General features: G+C 45.0%; 1 protein-coding gene across 1 annotated transcript; it reads left to right on the top strand.

The window, feature by feature from the left end:
- Positions 1-9,382: 9,382 nt before the first annotated feature.
- Positions 9,383-16,752, top strand: LOC121549082 (heat shock protein HSP 90-beta). Its single transcript, XM_041860905.2, has 12 exons — positions 9,383-9,509; positions 10,760-10,903; positions 11,088-11,294; positions 11,400-11,559; positions 12,493-12,626; positions 12,782-13,087; positions 13,538-13,703; positions 13,993-14,183; positions 14,592-14,739; positions 14,847-15,115; positions 15,726-16,059; positions 16,176-16,752. Exons 2-12 carry the CDS (start codon positions 10,760-10,762, stop codon positions 16,286-16,288), a joined length of 2,172 nt encoding a protein of 723 aa, XP_041716839.1. The 5' UTR covers positions 9,383-9,509; the 3' UTR covers positions 16,289-16,752.
- Positions 16,753-17,318: the final 566 nt, after the last annotated feature.

The following is a 17,318-nucleotide window of genomic DNA, read 5'->3' as shown; positions in this document are numbered from 1 at the left end:
GACCTCTACTTCAAATTTTACAGCTCAATCTAACTCGCTGGACTGTCTCTATTTTATTTTTTATTTTATTTTTTCGCTAACCAGAGCCATAAATTATTCTCCTTTGTCCTCAACTCAATTTTCACAGCTCTATCGCCATTTCAGTTCGCTATTCAATTTCTTTAACTGTTCTCTCTGATTAGGCCCTAATTAATAAAACAAATACTTGCTATCGTTGATAAGCATACATTTAATGATATTCCTATCATTTGAACTATCTCTCACCCCTATTTAATTCAAACCACGCTACAACTCTTCCATTCAACATCACCAAACCAAATACTCAGTAGTATCCGGTTACCACCCATACCAGCCGTTGAATTCACTCATACATACAGATTTCACCTTATGTCATTGAAATGCCCAATAAACCATAATAGTTCAATGGAACCCTCTATTGGCTCTCTACTATATTATACATTACTTCTATAACCTCATTAGTTATGGTCCGATTACCCATTAAACCTTATCACATAATCAAACAACGGCACAACCTTAAACTCATATTCTCTACTTTCTCACCCATGATGTACGTCTACGTTCGGGTGAGCAATTCATACGTATATATCGTTAGAAATGTATAGGTACCTCTCAAATAATCGCTTCGTGGTGTTTTTAGCCAATTCTTAATTGACACAAATCACTTCTTCAAACTTTTTACCAGTGGAACCAAAAAATAGACTGTCATTTCCCGGACATTGCCCTTTCCTTTAGCTCTGCAGTCACGATGGTTATGACCTGTTTTGTTACAGTATTTACACGGGGCCTCACACTCTCTGGCAAAATGTCCCTCCTTGTTATAGTTAAAGCATCGACCTCCCCCGCTGTAGCCTTCACTTTTCCCTGCCTATACCCGCTATTTCCCCAAGAGTTGGCATTATGTACTCTGCTCCTTTCTGCTCTTTCTTGGCTCTGTCCTGTCTGTTATTCTGCTCATGATGGATTGCATGTCTCTCTGAGGCTATTACACAATTCAGTTATTTTCCCAACATACTCTCCGTGATCGGCCCATGGCAAAAGTGTCCTCTGGGCATCCCCTGAAACCCATTGCCCTCTAACGGCAGCCCAAACCTTACTTTTCCTGTTTTGGGGTGGGTCATCCTTCTACCGCTCTGGCCATGTCCTCTGTGTTCATGGCCTGTCTGCTAAATGGCATATTATTATTATTACTGTATACATCTAAGGTTGCTGGGGCCCCTTTCATTCTCCGCCAATAGATTAGGTAAGGCTATCAGTGGGTACTGGCCCCCTCCTACTCTCTCTCTCTCTCTCACTGCTTCTTCATGCTCTTCTCCCATATCTATATAGTGCCCTCTGGGAGGTGAAACCGGTCTGTGCATCATTGGTGGAGAGGTTGCTCTATTTCCTTGTTTCCTCTCCTCGCTCAGGTCTCGCATAGTTTGTTCCATTTCTTTCAGCTGTTTCGCACCTCTTCTTACTTCCTCTTCCAATATTTTCACTTTCCTTTTTCTTTCTTCTCTCTCTCTGTCCTCCCTTTCCTGATTCTTCTGCTCCGACTGGGTCCACCCCCCTCCAAGCACCAGGCCTCCCCTGTCGCCGTCACCCGTCAGGCTCATACGACTTTCTTCTTCCTGTAATCTGGACATGTTCTCAACCCCGTCTCGTATAGCTCTTGCTGCTTCTAGCAGTGCCCCACAATATCCAGTGTTGGAGCCATTAGCTTTGGTGCCTCGTATGAGGGTGGTGACGTAGGCAGTTCTGGGTATAATCTGGGCGGGGGTGGAGCCATAGGCAATCTGGATTCTTCTTTCTTGTCCTGCTTCTCCTCGTTGTTCTGTTTTTCTTCCCATATTTTCTTAAGTTTTCCCAACACTGCTAGTCCTATTCTTTCCTTCAGCCTTGCTTTTTCCATTGCTTCCTTGATTTGACCCCTTCTGGGTTCTCCCTCTTTCTTCCATTCACCTTCTGCTTTCTGAGTTCTTCTTTTCAGTGTTTCTAGTATTCTGCCAGGTTCGCCTCCTACAGGCACTCCATCGGGGGATAGTATACAACCATCTTCTATCCATTCCTTATAGAGTTTCTCTCCTCGCCTGCTCCATTCCTTTCCATCTTTTCCTCCGTTTGTTTCAAGGGTGGACTTCAGTACTTTCAGCACCCGTTCCGCCTCTGTGTGTCCCGCCATATTTATGTACACGACACTTCTTTCTTTTTATCTTTATTTTAGAAATTTAAAATGTTTAGGCTATGATTCTATGTCTCACTTTTAATATATATTTTATTTTAATTTCTCTACCCTAGTATATCTATTCCCAATTGTTATTAACGGGTTATACGGTTTAAGCAACCACAGACTTCTTTAACTCCTAATTAGTTTTCTATCAAGGTATACAGGTTTATTAATTTTAATAACCCGCATTCACTCTTTTATTTCATTTGCAATCACTCTTTTATTACACTGGGATCATTCGCACTCTCATTCATACAACACCCTATACTTTAAAGTGCTCCTCCGATCTGGGCTGTACCCCCAAGTACAACTCCCTTCCCGAAGCGCAACACTATAGTGTACTTTAAAGTGCTCCTACGATCCTAGCCGTACTAGTTACGGACCTTGCCGATAGCGCAACACTATCTAAAATTGTAAGTGTCCCTCTGATCCTAGCCGTACCCTCGTAGTTACGATCCTTGCCAGTAGCGCAACACTTTTAATCCAATAATTCCCTATACCCCCAGTTCCCACCCCTGGTGGTCCTAGCCTGAGGATTTCAGTATTTTCCCTGGTCCTAGCCGTACCCTCGTAGTTACGGACCTTGCCGGTGGAACAATACTCTATGGTACCATGGTTTAACACTCACATTCACCAAAGGTTTGCATGTCACAATATGGTGCTTATCTACTCATAATAATTTGTATAATAATTCATAATTTAGTTCACTTACATCAAACAGGTGTTTCACAAAATTAATTTGGATAAAGCCAATGTGCAGAACTTTAGTTATATAACAATAGGTGTCTGCTTACCTGTTTTTAGTTGTCCGGACTCTTTGTGAAACACACCGTCCAACGACAGCGATGTCCAATCGGCCGGACAATACCCAGCAAAGTCCCTCTACCAGATCACGTCCGCGGTCACCAATTGTCAAGTTGCGTCAATTCAAATCTGGTATAGGAACAAAAAGAGGTCAATACACGTTGTGATGTCACGAGAGGCTGTGTCCTGGAGGGACGTTACATCCCCCTGAGATGGCTGCAAACCCAGACAGCTATGGCTCCATCTGCTGGTATGGTCGGGAACTCCACCCCTCTATGGCCAATCTTCCCACGCAGCTGAGACAAATGAGGAGCTGATGAGCTGAAGGTTTGGGAAGGGAAGACACACAGTCTCCAACCTGGGCTCTCTGGAGGACAAGAGTGCTGCACGTCCACTTCCATGAGGAATATAAGGATTTGGAGATACTTACCTTTGGGAAATACTCACCTTTGGATATATGCACCTGTGGAAATACGGGAGAGACACTTGGAAGGACTTTTTTGCTGGGTTGGCCACTAGCTGCAACGTGGACTACAGTAAGGCTGTGGAAAAGTTATCTGAGCGAGTGAGAATTATGATTTTGGATGTGGAAGAGACATCCCTGAACTGTTAACCCTTAAAAAGCCACAAGAGAACAGAATTTTGTTATATTTTCGTTAATTTCCCAAGACCTATAATAAAATCCTTGTGTTGTTTGAACCTTGTCTCCTTGCACTACTTGAGCAATCCCGCTGAAAGCTGTGTAGCCTCTCGTGACGTCACAGATGGTGGAGAATACAGGCACGCTCAAGCGTTAATAGTGCATGTCAGAGGAGGATACCGAAGGTTTGATCACCCAGTTTTCCAAGTTGGCCGTAGGCTCCCCGCCGACTGAAATGGAGGACATATTGAAAGCCCTTGTTGCTGGCCAGCAAGCCCAGATGCAAGCAAACGTGGCTCTCTTGGAGGAGCAAAAGAAAGCCAACCTTCTGAAGGCAGAGGAATTGCAGTTGCAGAGACAGAGGGTGGTCCAAAATACCCGCCCAATAAAGGCAAGTGACTTTATATCTAAGATGGGAGCTACCGATGACATTGAGGCATACCTGCATGCATTTGAGGCCACGGCCACTAGGGAAGCCTGGCCCAAGCAACAGTGGGTTGGTCTGTTAGCCCCCCTTTCTAACCGGGGAATCGCTGAATGCTGTCCGGGACCTGGGCCCTGACCAGGTTACTGACTATGATGCCCTGAAGTCTGAGATCCTCAGCAGATATGGAATCACAAAGTTTGGTATGGCCCAGCGCTTTCACAGTTGGACCTTCCAACCAGACCAACCTCCTCGGGCGCAGATGCATGAACTTGTCCGAATCGCAAGGAAATGGCTGGATCCGCAGAGGAATACAGCAGCGGCGGTGGTGGAGGCCGTTGTGGTGGATCGTTACCTACGCGCCCTGCCTTATGAGGCAAAACGGTTCATCAGTCAACAGGCCTTGACCACGGCTGATCTGACCGTGGAAGCTATGGAAAAGTACCAGGCCACAGCGGAGATGCTGAATGCTTCCCGAAAAGACCCCAGGAGTGCGGCCCCACCACAAATGGGAAGAACCCGTCCAAAGGACCCCAAGGTCTCGAACCCAGCCACGTCAGGACTTATCCCGGCTCCAGGGGGAGCCAGAAACCAGGCGGGTCCAAGAAGAGTACACCAGGAGGGGGGAAACTCGACAGTGTTACCGGTGTGGGGAGATGGGACATATCTCCTGGCAGTGTGGGAAACCAGCCGATGAACCTATGCCCACTGCGGGAGTCCTCCAGCTCAGCACCCACACACCGTTTGCCTCGCTCTTGGGAGTCGTAGATGGCGGCCCAGATCGACCCCCCACCTGCCCGGTAACTGTGAATCACCATGATGTGGAGGCCTTACTGGATTCTGGTAGCCGGGCCACCCTGGTGCGTAAGGATTTGGTGGGCCCAACGTGTCTGACCCCGGGGAAAGTCCTCCCAGTTTCCTGTGTCCATGGGGACACCAGAGAATACCCCATTACTGAACTTACAATGACCAGCACACGGGGAACCATACACACGACGGCGGGGGTGGTTGATTCCCTCCCCGTCCCTGTCCTAATTGGACGAGACTGCCCAGCCTTTTACCCACTCTGGAGAGAGTCTCAGGAGAGGATAACCCGAGTACCTCGGAAACGGAGAGGCAAGACTCATCCTGGGAAGGCTCCGGTGCAATCCTCCGAATTACTCACTCCCGCCCCGGGCTCTGATAGGGATGGCAGGTGCCCAGACCGACACAGAGACGGAGCTACAGAATCTGGACAAAGAACTGTCTGGTCTGAAGGGGACCGCTGAGAGGTATCGTTTGTTAAAGCAACAGTTAGACATGAAGACAGAAGAGTTAGATATCCTCCAGGCTAAACTCCAACAGAGCTCCTTCCATAAGCAACAGGAGGAGCTGGAGAGGCTGCGCAGGACCATCGAGGAGTGTGAGGAGACCCTGCACAGTAGTAAGGAGGTCCAGAAGAAGGCAGAGGAGAAGTACAAGGTGTTGGAGAACAAGATGAAGAATGCGGAGGCAGAGAGAGAGAAGGAACTGAAAGCTGCTCAACAGAAGCTAAACTCTGCTAAAACCAAGGCTGATGCGTTCAGTAAGAAACTCAAGGAGCGACAACAGGAGGCTGAGTCCCTGGTCCTAGAGTTGGAGGAGTTGAAGAGAGAGCAGTCTGGCAAGCACCACGGCAATGCGGACGCCCTCTCCCGGCGTGATGCCTTCTTCGCTGCCTTTACCCCGACGAGGACGTCGGTCCCGAGGAGGGGGATGTGTGATGTCACGAGAGGCTGTGTCCTGGAGGGACGTTACATCCCCTGAGATGGCTGCAAACCCAGACAGCTATGGCTCCATCTGCTGGTATGGTCGGGAACTCCACCCCTCTATGGCCAATCTTCCCACGCAGCTGAGACAAATGAGGAGCTGATGAGCTGAAGGTTTGGGAAGGGGAAGACACACAGTCTCCAACCTGGGCTCTCTGGAGGACAAGAGTGCTGCACGTCCACTTCCATGAGGAATATAAGGATTTGGAGATACTTACCTTTGGGAAATACTCACCTTTGGATATATGCACCTGTGGAAATACGGGAGAGACACTTGGAAGGACTTTTTGCTGGGTTGGCCACTAGCTGCAACGTGGACTACAGTAAGGCTGTGGAAAAGTTATCTGAGCGAGTGAGAATTATGATTTTGGATGTGGAAGAGACATCCCTGAACTGTTAACCCTTAAAAAGCCACAAGAGAACAGAATTTTGTTATATTTTCGTTAATTTCCCAAGACCTATAATAAAATCCTTGTGTTGTTTGAACCTTGTCTCCTTGCACTACTTGAGCAATCCCGCTGAAAGCTGTGTAGCCTCTCGTGACGTCACAACGTCTTCTAAAATAGACTAGTATTTTAATTAATGCAAACACTTGAATGGTAAATATGATGTTCGTATATACTGGCCCACTGAAACACCACGCAGGGCAGTCAGAGAACTAACTTTTGTTATAAATTCTTCTTTAAATACTCTGACAGAGATAGTTCCCGCTCCCTGCTGGGCCTGTCAGAGTAGAGCCTGGGTGTGGTTTAAACTTACCCAACCTATCGATGGCGCACAGGCTGGTCCCAGCCCCTTGGCGCTTACTGTTGCCGGGCATTAGTTGTTATCTTTACAACTTGTCTCGAGTCAGCAACCTCAGACATAGTTTGTCCTTCTTTGTAGCAGAACACATGTCCTTGAGCGGTTTAACAAAGAGGCTGTGTGTGTGAGTCACAAGCCTGTCTCAGCCTACCCCTTAACGGTTCCTCACATTAATCACAGCTTGTTATGTTAAACAATCTATATCAGTACAGCAGAAACCTATTATGTTTAATCATTAATGTATTCTTTCTAAGCTAGGCATCACATCTAGTTGTAAGAGAATGGATCCCCACAAAGAGCACAGTCAGAACTACACATTTCCGATGATTCCACATTTAGCTCTATCATCAGAGTTATACAGCAAGTAACTGCATGCTTTTCATGATCAGTAAACATCAATTGATCATGTAATTTCAGATACGCAAGGGTAGCCTATCCATCTGGCATGTAGCTAGCTAGCTAGCTAAGAAAACAACATGTTAACAACAAGTGGCATAACCCAGGTGGGTGCTACATTCCTGGCAATGGAGGACCAGTACCAGAGAAGGGCTCCTGTGGAGTGACTAACCATTCAGAGAAGCAGGTGTGGTACACTGTTGAAGAGCTCCGGGCCTGTTTTTTCAGACTCAATCAAATGTATTTATAAAGCCCTTTTTACATCAGCAGATGTCACAAAGTGCTTATACAGAAACCCAGCCTAAAACCCCAAACAGCAAGCAATGCAGATGTAGAAGCATGGTGGCTAAGAAAAACTCCCTAGAAAGGCAGGAACCTAGGAAGAAACCTAGAGAGGAACCAGGCTCTGAGTGGTGGACAGTCCTCTTCTGGCTTATAAGAGTACATGGCTATTAAGGCCAGATCGTTCTTCAAAAGTTTACAGATAATAATCACAGTGGTTGTAGAGGGTGTAAAATAAATGTCAGTTGGTTTTTCATAGTTTAGCATTGAGGTCGAGACAGCAGGTGCGGTAGACAGATTATATATATATATATATATAGAAAGAGAGAGCTAATAACATTTCACTCTGTTTCTCCTTGGCTGTCCCATCGATGGCTCTCCACTGCCTTTCCAGGCCCAACTGCCTCAACTTAATCCCAAAACGACTGAGACATTTAAATGTTTTGTTTGCTGTTTTACTTTTTATGCACTTTGATATTGTTTGAAAAGCGCTGTACAAGTTAAAACATGTATGTAATTTAGCTTCCTTCATCAGAGCTAGACATCGGCAAGTCCGCGACCTGATAAAGTTGTCAGTCAGACTTCTGTCATCACCAAACATGGCAAGCAAATCAAACAATATTTGGATATAGCTAGTTGTCAATGGTTTTAGCAGAGCCGGGGGTCTTCTTGCCCCCAGCAGGCAACTCGAACTCTCTGCACCTTATTGTGACGTTTTATTGATAACGACCTATTCGTAAACAAAGCTGCTCTACTTATAATTCGTCAAATCACTTTGAAGTGACCCAAATGATAAATTAATCTTTCATAGATACATTTCGAGATATATTAAACCAAAAAAACTTGACATTCTACTTGGGATTTAATGAGTCTGGCTTTAACCCTAACTTTAACCACACTGCTAACCCTATACCTAACCTTAATTCACTGTCTATCTACTCCGAAATCAGAGCACGAGTCTGATTATGCCAGAGCGCAGAATAACTGATGAATTTACGAACACACCTGTTGAATATGACCGGTGTCAGTAAACTTCGGCAAAAAAAAAATACTTTATTAAATTGTTGCCAGCAGCACAGTTAGTCACTAACGCTCAATATAACATGAAAACAGCCTAACCAACTCTGCTTGAGCGTGTAAAATGGTCAGACTGAGGTTCTCTCTCATTTGTGTCTGGAAGTAGCTAGCAAGCTAGCCAACTTTAGCCAGTTAGCTTGGGTGCTTCATTGCCATTGTGAGGTCAGAACTCTCGGATCAACCCTTCTCCTCCGCCAGAGCGTCCAGTGTGCGCTCTGAACGCTCCGAGATCGAAACGAACAGACAATTTAACAGCGCTCTGAATTTAAGAACGCCCCAGAGCACACTCTGACACACTGGAGAAAATGGACGAACCCGTTGACTTTGTGGCGGTGGTAACTAGTGACACCCGCGAGGACTGCGTTTGACAAACACGTGACGTCAGTTTTAGGCGGGTTTTTCATGGAAAGCGCTGGAAAAAACGAAGTACAGCCACTAGAGTTGATTGATATTCTTCCGCGAGATTAAAACTATCCATAATTTCCACTGTTTTGTATATTTTTTTGTAATATGTGGCAAATTCTGACTACACAGTCCGATGAATACAAAATGTGACATCACGGTATTCAATCATATGCTTCTCTATTCAGTCTGTCCAGTACTAAATGTGAAGATTTGCTTCGAATAAAACTGTGGTCTATAATCCTGCAATGTAATCAAAAATCATAAACCGGCAATTCAAACAAAAGCCTTTCCCGAAGATATTTCTGATAATGTACTAAATATTTCCTAACGCTGAGTGCATGCTAAGGAAATTCATGATGAAGATCATCATCATGATAGAATTGGGGAAAATAACAATCATTCGATTAAGATATTCACTTTTTTTTTTTACGTGACAAGCATTTACATGCATTTTAACTTGAATGTAAGGGATTCGTAAAGGAGATGCTGCACCCGCAACAAAGTGCAGCGGATGGATACGCCCGCAGAGTGAAACACACAGAGGGTATAAAGATATCGGTCTTTTAAAAGGAAATCTCTTTGTAGTTTTCTGCGTCAGAGAGACGAGGGGACTGGTGATATTGGCAGCATTTTTTTCAAGAGAAGTCAACGGAACAAATAAAGGTGTGTACATATTGTCTTAACGCTAAAGCTCATCCATGTACTCAGATATTGTTGCCTTTATCAAATCAGCGCTCAAAAGTTAAGTCACCCTCATGCTAGTCTGCTAACGTTAGCCTAGCATCTCTGGCTTGGTCTAGCATCAGTCGAGAACGTTCGATTCGGTAGCTAGCTAGCAGTCGCGCTAACCAGTTTACAAACGTCTGCTATATTTTACGTACAGAATAATTTCATTCATATTCCGTACACTAAATTATCTAACTAGCCTTTCCGGCAATGTCATTCACCACATTCACTGTGACAACTGATTCTCCGTCTCATTCTGCCTCGTTGTGTGTTACCTAATTATAGCCAACGTTAGATTGGCTTACCTTTTTTGGAAAAGTTATTTGTGGTTAACGTGAGTTAACCAGCAAGTTTAGTTGGCATATAACGTATGTTAACGGGATTGGGTATCAAACTGTCAACGGTTTCGTCAGCATCCTTCTGTTAGCTTTCATTGTCCGGATGGCTAATGCAGCTAACAGTAGTTAACACCAGGTAACGTTAGCTGGCTACACTTGTATGGAGTCATTTTAGTGGCAATTTGGACTGCCCTGAAGTTGCAATTGGTTGTACAAAAAAGTGTAGCTAACTAATTACGTTACATATTGGATGCAATGGGAAACCTGGTCATTATTTGACTGCAGTTACGTTAAATTGTACATTCTGGACACCGGCAGCATGACTTTGCGCGACGGCACGCTAACTAGCTATTTCCTCGTGCATGTCTAGCGTTGCTGAATCGTCGTCGCCTTTCCATTGAATTAGTGACGTGATATCTACGTACCATTTTTAACGTTTAAATTCGGTTAACCTTCTGTTGGAGTTGAGTTCTATATGGATTTCCTGAAATCCCTTCACAAAGTTTGTGAAACACGTGCTAGCGACGTCCATTGTCTCCAGGATGTTGCCATGTTGGCTGGTTACTCAACATCCGGTAGTTGGTGTTTAAAAAGGATGAAATGCGACTGATCGTGTATTGATGCATCATTTTATAGTCAATTGTGTGGACAGATTGGCATGAAAATTAACCGTTGGATTTGATGACTTAACTATGGAGGGCATAAATACATATGCATTTCAACTGAAAGCAATTCACTCCCCTTGTTGCTAACAGCACTAGAGTACACATGCATGTGCTTCATTTAATTATGTAATTGAGATATATGGTCATTTGGGCAATTTCATAACATTGCTGCTTTTGCCCCTAGATGCCTGAAGAAATGCGCCAAGAGGAGGAGGCGGAGACCTTTGCCTTCCAGGCAGAGATCGCTCAGCTCATGTCACTGATCATCAACACCTTTTATTCCAACAAGGAGATCTTCCTCAGGGAGTTGATCTCCAACGCCTCTGATGTAAGTGTGTTTTTATTAGGGATGCATCATGCTGTTCAGACACACAGACCAATTGTTGATGCTACTGTACAGCACTTTTTAAATACTTTAGCATCCAGCAAGATCATCCATACAATAAAGTTTTCCGTGCATAGGTATGATTACAACTTTGATGGTGATGTCTGCTTTGTTCAATATTTTTCAGGCTTTGGACAAAATCCGCTACGAAAGTCTGACGGACCCCACCAAGCTGGACAACGGGAAGGAACTGAAGATTGACATCATCCCCAATGTGGAGGAGCGCACCCTGACCCTCATTGACACTGGAATTGGCATGACCAAAGCTGACCTCATCAACAACCTGGGAACCATCGCCAAGTCTGGCACCAAGGCCTTCATGGAGGCCCTGCAAGTAAGTCCATTGCATTACAAGATTATTCACTAATATGAATTCAAATACTATTCTGACGCGCATGAAGAGAACATGTTGTGATCAATTATTTTCCCTCGTTGCTAGGCTGGAGCTGACATCTCCATGATTGGGCAGTTTGGTGTGGGATTCTATTCTGCCTACCTGGTGGCAGAGCGAGTGACGGTCATCACCAAGCACAATGATGACGAGCAGTATATCTGGGAGTCCTCAGCCGGAGGCTCATTCACAGTAAAGGTCGACAGTGGTATGTCTCACTCAATGAAGGCTATGGGGGCGGGTTTGCAAACATTTACAAAATCATGATTGCATTGTTTTTAGACTGGATCACAGGTAGGGCTGTGATGGTCAGCCAAATGGCCATGGTCACTTATAATATATCTATCTCCTCCTGACTGCATGTGCTTCCATAAGAATGGAATGGGCGTCCCCATGCAAGTCGATGATGGCATAATGGGTGGACTGGCGGCCATTGCGAGTGTACCCATAGGATAAAAGCAGGAAATGAAAGCACAACGGTCACCCATCAATATTTTATTTGTACCTTTTATTTAAGGCCAATTGTGCGCCACCCTATGGGACTCCCAATCACGGCCGGTTGTAATACAGCCTGGAATCGAACCAGGGGGTCTGTAGTGACGCCTCAAGCACTGAGATGCAGTGCCTTAGACCGCTGCGCCACTCGGGAGCATAATATGTGCTGTGATTTGATTCATCTAACATTACAAAAGTACATTCCATTGCATGAGCCTCCTCAGTTAACATAATTTGAACGAACGTTCTACATTTACCATGGATATGATTCCATCAAAATACCAGACGGCCATTGCTACCCATGAGTCAAATTGCCAGGGTTAGAGGTTCCAAGGCCATTCTATTGCATAGGCAACCAAAGATTTGTTTGCTACAACACTGTTTCAGCAAGGATCAACAGTTTCATCACGTTGTGAAGTCCATGTTACAGCAGAAACCAACTCACCCGCACGAATGCCCAGGCTTCAGTCGGCTGTTTGTTCCACCCCATTTTATTTGCATGACTGTCTTTATATAAGTCTGTTATACGGTTATTGAGCCAGCCCTAATAACAGGTGTTATTAAACTACATCTATTGTAGTGGCACTGAAATGGGCAAATGGTTTCCTATGGTGGGTGTGTAATTTCTGTTGAAATAAATTTCCAGGGGAGCCCATGTTGCGTGGAACTAAGGTGATTCTGCACATGAAGGAGGACCAGACTGAGTACGTTGAGGAGAAGCGGGTCAAGGAGGTGGTCAAGAAGCACTCTCAGTTCATTGGCTATCCCATCACACTCTTCGTGAGTATAGAATTATGGGAATGTTTATGACTAAAACTAAAGTGCGATTAGTGACCATTTATGTAGACCTGGTTGAGGACACTAAAGTAAGGGAATGTTTTTTAGCTTTTGTTGAAGGCTTAAAATAAAATTGCTTCTTTTTTGTTTCTGTGCAGGTTGAGAAGGAGCGTGAAAAGGAGATCAGTGATGATGAGGCTGAGGAGGAGAAGGAAGAGAAGGAGGAAAAGGAGGAGGCTGAGGACAAGCCCAAAATTGAGGACGTGGGCTCGGACGATGAGGAGGATTCCAAGGACAAGGACAAGAAGAAGACTAAGAAGATCAAGGAGAAGTACATTGACCAGGAGGAGTTGAACAAGACCAAGCCCATCTGGACCAGGAACCCTGACGACATCACCATGGAGGAGTACGGCGAGTTCTACAAGAGCCTGACCAATGACTGGGAGGACCACCTAGCTGTCAAGGTACTAACACTGAAATATAGAAATTACAATGAGGTCAAAGTGGTATGCCCATGTTTTCCTAGATGATGGCCTACGCATTACATACGCACTCACACTTTTACACTCATTTGCTGGTGCTACTCTGTTTTATTTTACTCTTATCTATCCTGATGCCTAGTCACTTTACCCTGCCTTCATGTACATATCTACCTCAAATATCTGGTACTCTCTGTATATAGCTCCATTCTTGTGTATTTTATTCCTCTTGTGTTACAATTTTTAAACTCTGCATTGTTGGGAAGGGCTCGTAAGCAAGCATAAAGTCTACACCAGTTGTATTGGGCGCATGTGACAAATAAAAATTGGATTTGGGTAGCTCTTATGACTGGAGTTGGCTGCACAAACAAATCTGAGAGCAGGATAAGGTGATGGGATTGTAGTAACCCTCACCTGCTTCTTCCCCCTTTGCAGCACTTCTCAGTGGAGGGCCAGCTGGAGTTCCGCGCCCTGCTATTTATCCCCCGCCGTGCGCCCTTTGACCTCTTTGAGAACAAGAAGAAGAAGAACAACATCAAGCTGTATGTCAGGAGAGTCTTCATCATGGACAGCTGTGAAGAGCTCATCCCTGAGTACCTGAGTAAGTAGTCTAGTCTCCACATAGTCTGGAGGTCCAAAATGGCTGGCACTTTCCGCTGGCCGTGTACAATTTCAATGCCACTGACTACAAAGGCACCGTTGTCTCCTGGATGAGTAGCCTACATGTGAAGAAAATGGCAACTGCAGATAATGCTGCTCTGAAATGGTTGGCTACTTGTCTTCTCTGTAGCCAAGTCTGTGTATACAGTTTGTTTTGCTTTACATAGATTTCTGTAATAGAAATCGCTATAAAAGTTAAATGAATAAATGTCTTCCTTCTCCCGCTACAGACTTTGTGCGTGGTGTGGTGGACTCTGAAGATCTCCCATTGAACATCTCCCGAGAGACGCTGCAGCAGAGCAAGATTCTCAAGGTCATCCGCAAGAACATTGTGAAGAAGTGTATGGAACTGTTTGGTGAGCTGGCAGAGGACAAAGAGAACTACAAGAAGTTATACGATGGCTTCTCCAAGAACCTCAAGGTAACGTCGGGAGATGGTGGGGTGGGGGGGGATCAGAATTTATCTTGAGCGACGATTTTTGCTACTAGTAATCTAACATGTCTTCTGCCACAATTGCTGTCATCTGGTGTTCTTCAGTGCATCAACATGGTTTAAACCAAGGTTTACCTAAAGTGGATCATGGACTAGATGATCGATCTCCTCACACTGTGGTGCTAGTCGTTGTGCTTTGTGCCAAACTAGTATCCGACCCTATTTAGTGGTTAGAAGAACAATTGACTATATTTAGACTGGCTTCAAGAGCCACAGACTTTTCTTAACCTTCAGTAGCTAAATGGTTATATAGAACCGTTCCCCGTGCAATAGTTGAATGTGTCGTGAACTACTATTGAATACCTAGTTATACTAATGGTAATTGTTTCTCTGCAGCTGGGGATCCACGAGGACTCCCAAAACCGCAAGAAGCTGTCCGAGCTGCTGCGCTACCACAGCTCCCAGTCCGGAGACGAGTTGACCTCCCTCACAGAGTACCTCACCCGCATGAAGGACAACCAGAAATCCATCTACTACATAACTGGTGGGTCTAGTTACACATTCAGTCACAATAACGTTGCGCTCCAAGCCCAATAGCAGTCATTGAATTACTTAGACACAGAAGTTGACTGACACCACATTTTTCTTCAGGCGAGAGCAAGGACCAGGTGGCAAACTCTGCCTTTGTGGAACGTGTGCACAAGCGTGGCTTCGAGGTCCTGTACATGACGGAGCCCATCGACGAGTACTGTGTCCAGCAGCTGAAGGAGTTTGACGGCAAAACCCTGGTCTCTGTAACCAAGGAGGGCTTGGAGCTGCCTGAGGACGAGGAGGAGAAGAAGAAGATGGAGGAGGACAAGACCAGGTTTGAGAACCTCTGCAAGCTCATGAAGGAGATCCTGGACAAGAAAGTAGAGAAGGTAAATGATGGGAACCAACCTGTGCTTTCTGCAATGAGAAATTAGCCATGATATTATTCTTTCTGTGCTCTGAATTTTGGTGATTGACAATTTGACTTTTATTTTTGGTTGTGAACAGGTGCCCTAGTTCATCATAAGCTAATATTGACCCTGGTGAGTCCTTTGACCATGTGTATTGAAGTGGTCCTGTCCCATTAGGCTCACGCGTTGTGATGCTGTCCCGGCTTTGCCATTGACTTGAATGGGAATGCCCAATGTGTCGTGATGTAGTTTTTGTCCCCAGAAGGGGGTTGTGATATTACCCAGAAACTAGAAGACCTTGTGAGTTTGTGACGCATCGTTTCTTTAGTGTTGACTGCTTGTGATAATAACTTTCTAACATTGACAACCTTTTTCAGATTTGAGAATTTGCCTGTTTCTGACTACATTTTGGATGGTGTTTTATGTGAACTCTAACAACTTTCCTGCACAATATTTAATTTAGGATTTTGTTATGTTTTATTATTATCTTAACTATTCAATTTAGGGTCAACTTGCCTGCACTGGCTTGTCACCTGCACATTGTATGCTGTTAGCATGTGAAGTAACATTCGCCCCTCTGCCCCTTCAGGTGACTGTGTCAAACAGGCTTGTGTCTTCGCCTTGCTGCATCGTGACCAGCACGTATGGCTGGACGGCCAACATGGAGCGCATCATGAAGGCACAGGCCCTGAGGGACAACTCCACAATGGGCTACATGATGGCCAAGAAGCACCTGGAGATCAACCCAGACCACCCCATCGTGGAGACCCTGAGGCAGAAGGCTGACCTGGACAAGAACGACAAGGCAGTGAAGGACTTAGTCATCCTATTGTTCGAGACGGCGTTGCTCTCTTCAGGCTTCAGCCTAGATGACCCCCAGACTCACTCTAACCGCATCTACAGGATGATCAAGCTGGGCCTGGGTAAGGATGCACACTCAGAACTGTTAGGGGAGAGGAAACTGTTCTCTAAACGGTAACATGGTTGACTATAATGGAAATGTGGCTGTAGGCTGGATCTAATTTTTCTTCCCCTTCAGGAATTGATGATGACGAAGTGATCCCTGAGGAGCCCACCTCTGCACCTGCCCCAGATGAGATCCCACCTCTAGAGGGAGACGATGACGCTTCACGCATGGAGGAAGTGGATTAAATGCCATCTCAAATCTACCCCTTATGTAGTGTCACTTTTCTTTTTTCCCAATTGAATCTGTTTATTTACTTTTTTTTTTACTGGAGAAACCTGGTCGTGTCTTATGGTATAACAATCAATATCTTAACTCATGCTGCCCAGTGTTGCGCTTGTCTTGAGCCTTCAGTGAAAATTCTAGAGAAGATGATTTTGTTGTACGAGCTGTGTAATAATAGTTAACGGTGGGCAACTTGGAGGAGGAGGGGGGGGGGGGAACTGTACCTTGTTGCACTGAGTCTTAAATATTGGACTGGTAGCTGTGTTGGGGAAATTGAACATTCCATTAGACTGACACTGAAGGTGGGTTTTTCTGATGTGCAACTTGCATGCTGCTTGGAGTGGACTGCAAGAATCCTTTGCCTGAATCCAGATTTGTCTTTTTTTTGTGCAAAAATTAAAAGACTTAGTACCTTTTTTTAAATGTTCTAATTTGTGGTCTGGACTGTTTGCTTCCTAACATTAGAAACTGGCGGTTGTGATGAATGTCAGATCCCCATTCAAAGAACCACTAGGTGTCCCTGTTTCTTTTAACCTTTCACAATCTTTTTAGGCTTTTGCCACAAAGTGGCAATAACAGTACAGGAGTTGTTTGAACAGTTGACACAGCAGGCCATGAGCCACAACATTTCAGGAAAACTATACTTAAAAGATAAATGCAACGATTTCACTGATTTAGTTCTATAGACATCGGGCAATTTATATAATTAATCTCTGGATTTCACATGACTGGGAAATGGTGCAGCCATGGGAGGGTGTATATCCACCCACTTGGGAGCCAGTCCCAGCCAATCGGCATGAGTTTTTCCCCACAAAATGGCCTTTATTACAGACACGTACTCAGTTTTATCAGCTGTCGGGGGGGCTGGTCTCAGACCAAGCTGGATGTGGAGGTACTGGGCTGGCGTGTTTACATGTGGTCTGCGGCAGTGAGGCCGATTGGACGTACTGCCATTCGCTAAAATGACGTTGATAGAGAAATTAAAATTACATT

The sequence above is a fragment of the Coregonus clupeaformis genome, chromosome 33 (genome assembly GCF_020615455.1).
Source record: "Coregonus clupeaformis isolate EN_2021a chromosome 33, ASM2061545v1, whole genome shotgun sequence".
Lineage (NCBI taxonomy): Eukaryota > Metazoa > Chordata > Actinopteri > Salmoniformes > Salmonidae > Coregonus > Coregonus clupeaformis.
This window is presented reverse-complemented; position numbering and strand designations above follow the sequence as displayed.

What these genes read in the sequence shown, in the direction of transcription:
- LOC121549082 (XM_041860905.2), top strand. Translation starts at nt 10,760, where the DNA reads ATGCCTGAAGAAATGCGCCAAGAGGAGGAGGCGGAGACCTTTGCCTTC. An exon ending in CACAGTAAAGGTCGACAGTG is followed by an intron (nt 11,560 to 12,492) that starts GTATGTCTCACT and finishes ATAAATTTCCAG; the next exon opens with GGGAGCCCATGTTGCGTGGA. An exon ending in GCTCATCCCTGAGTACCTGA is followed by an intron (nt 13,704 to 13,992) that starts GTAAGTAGTCTA and finishes CTCCCGCTACAG; the next exon opens with ACTTTGTGCGTGGTGTGGTG.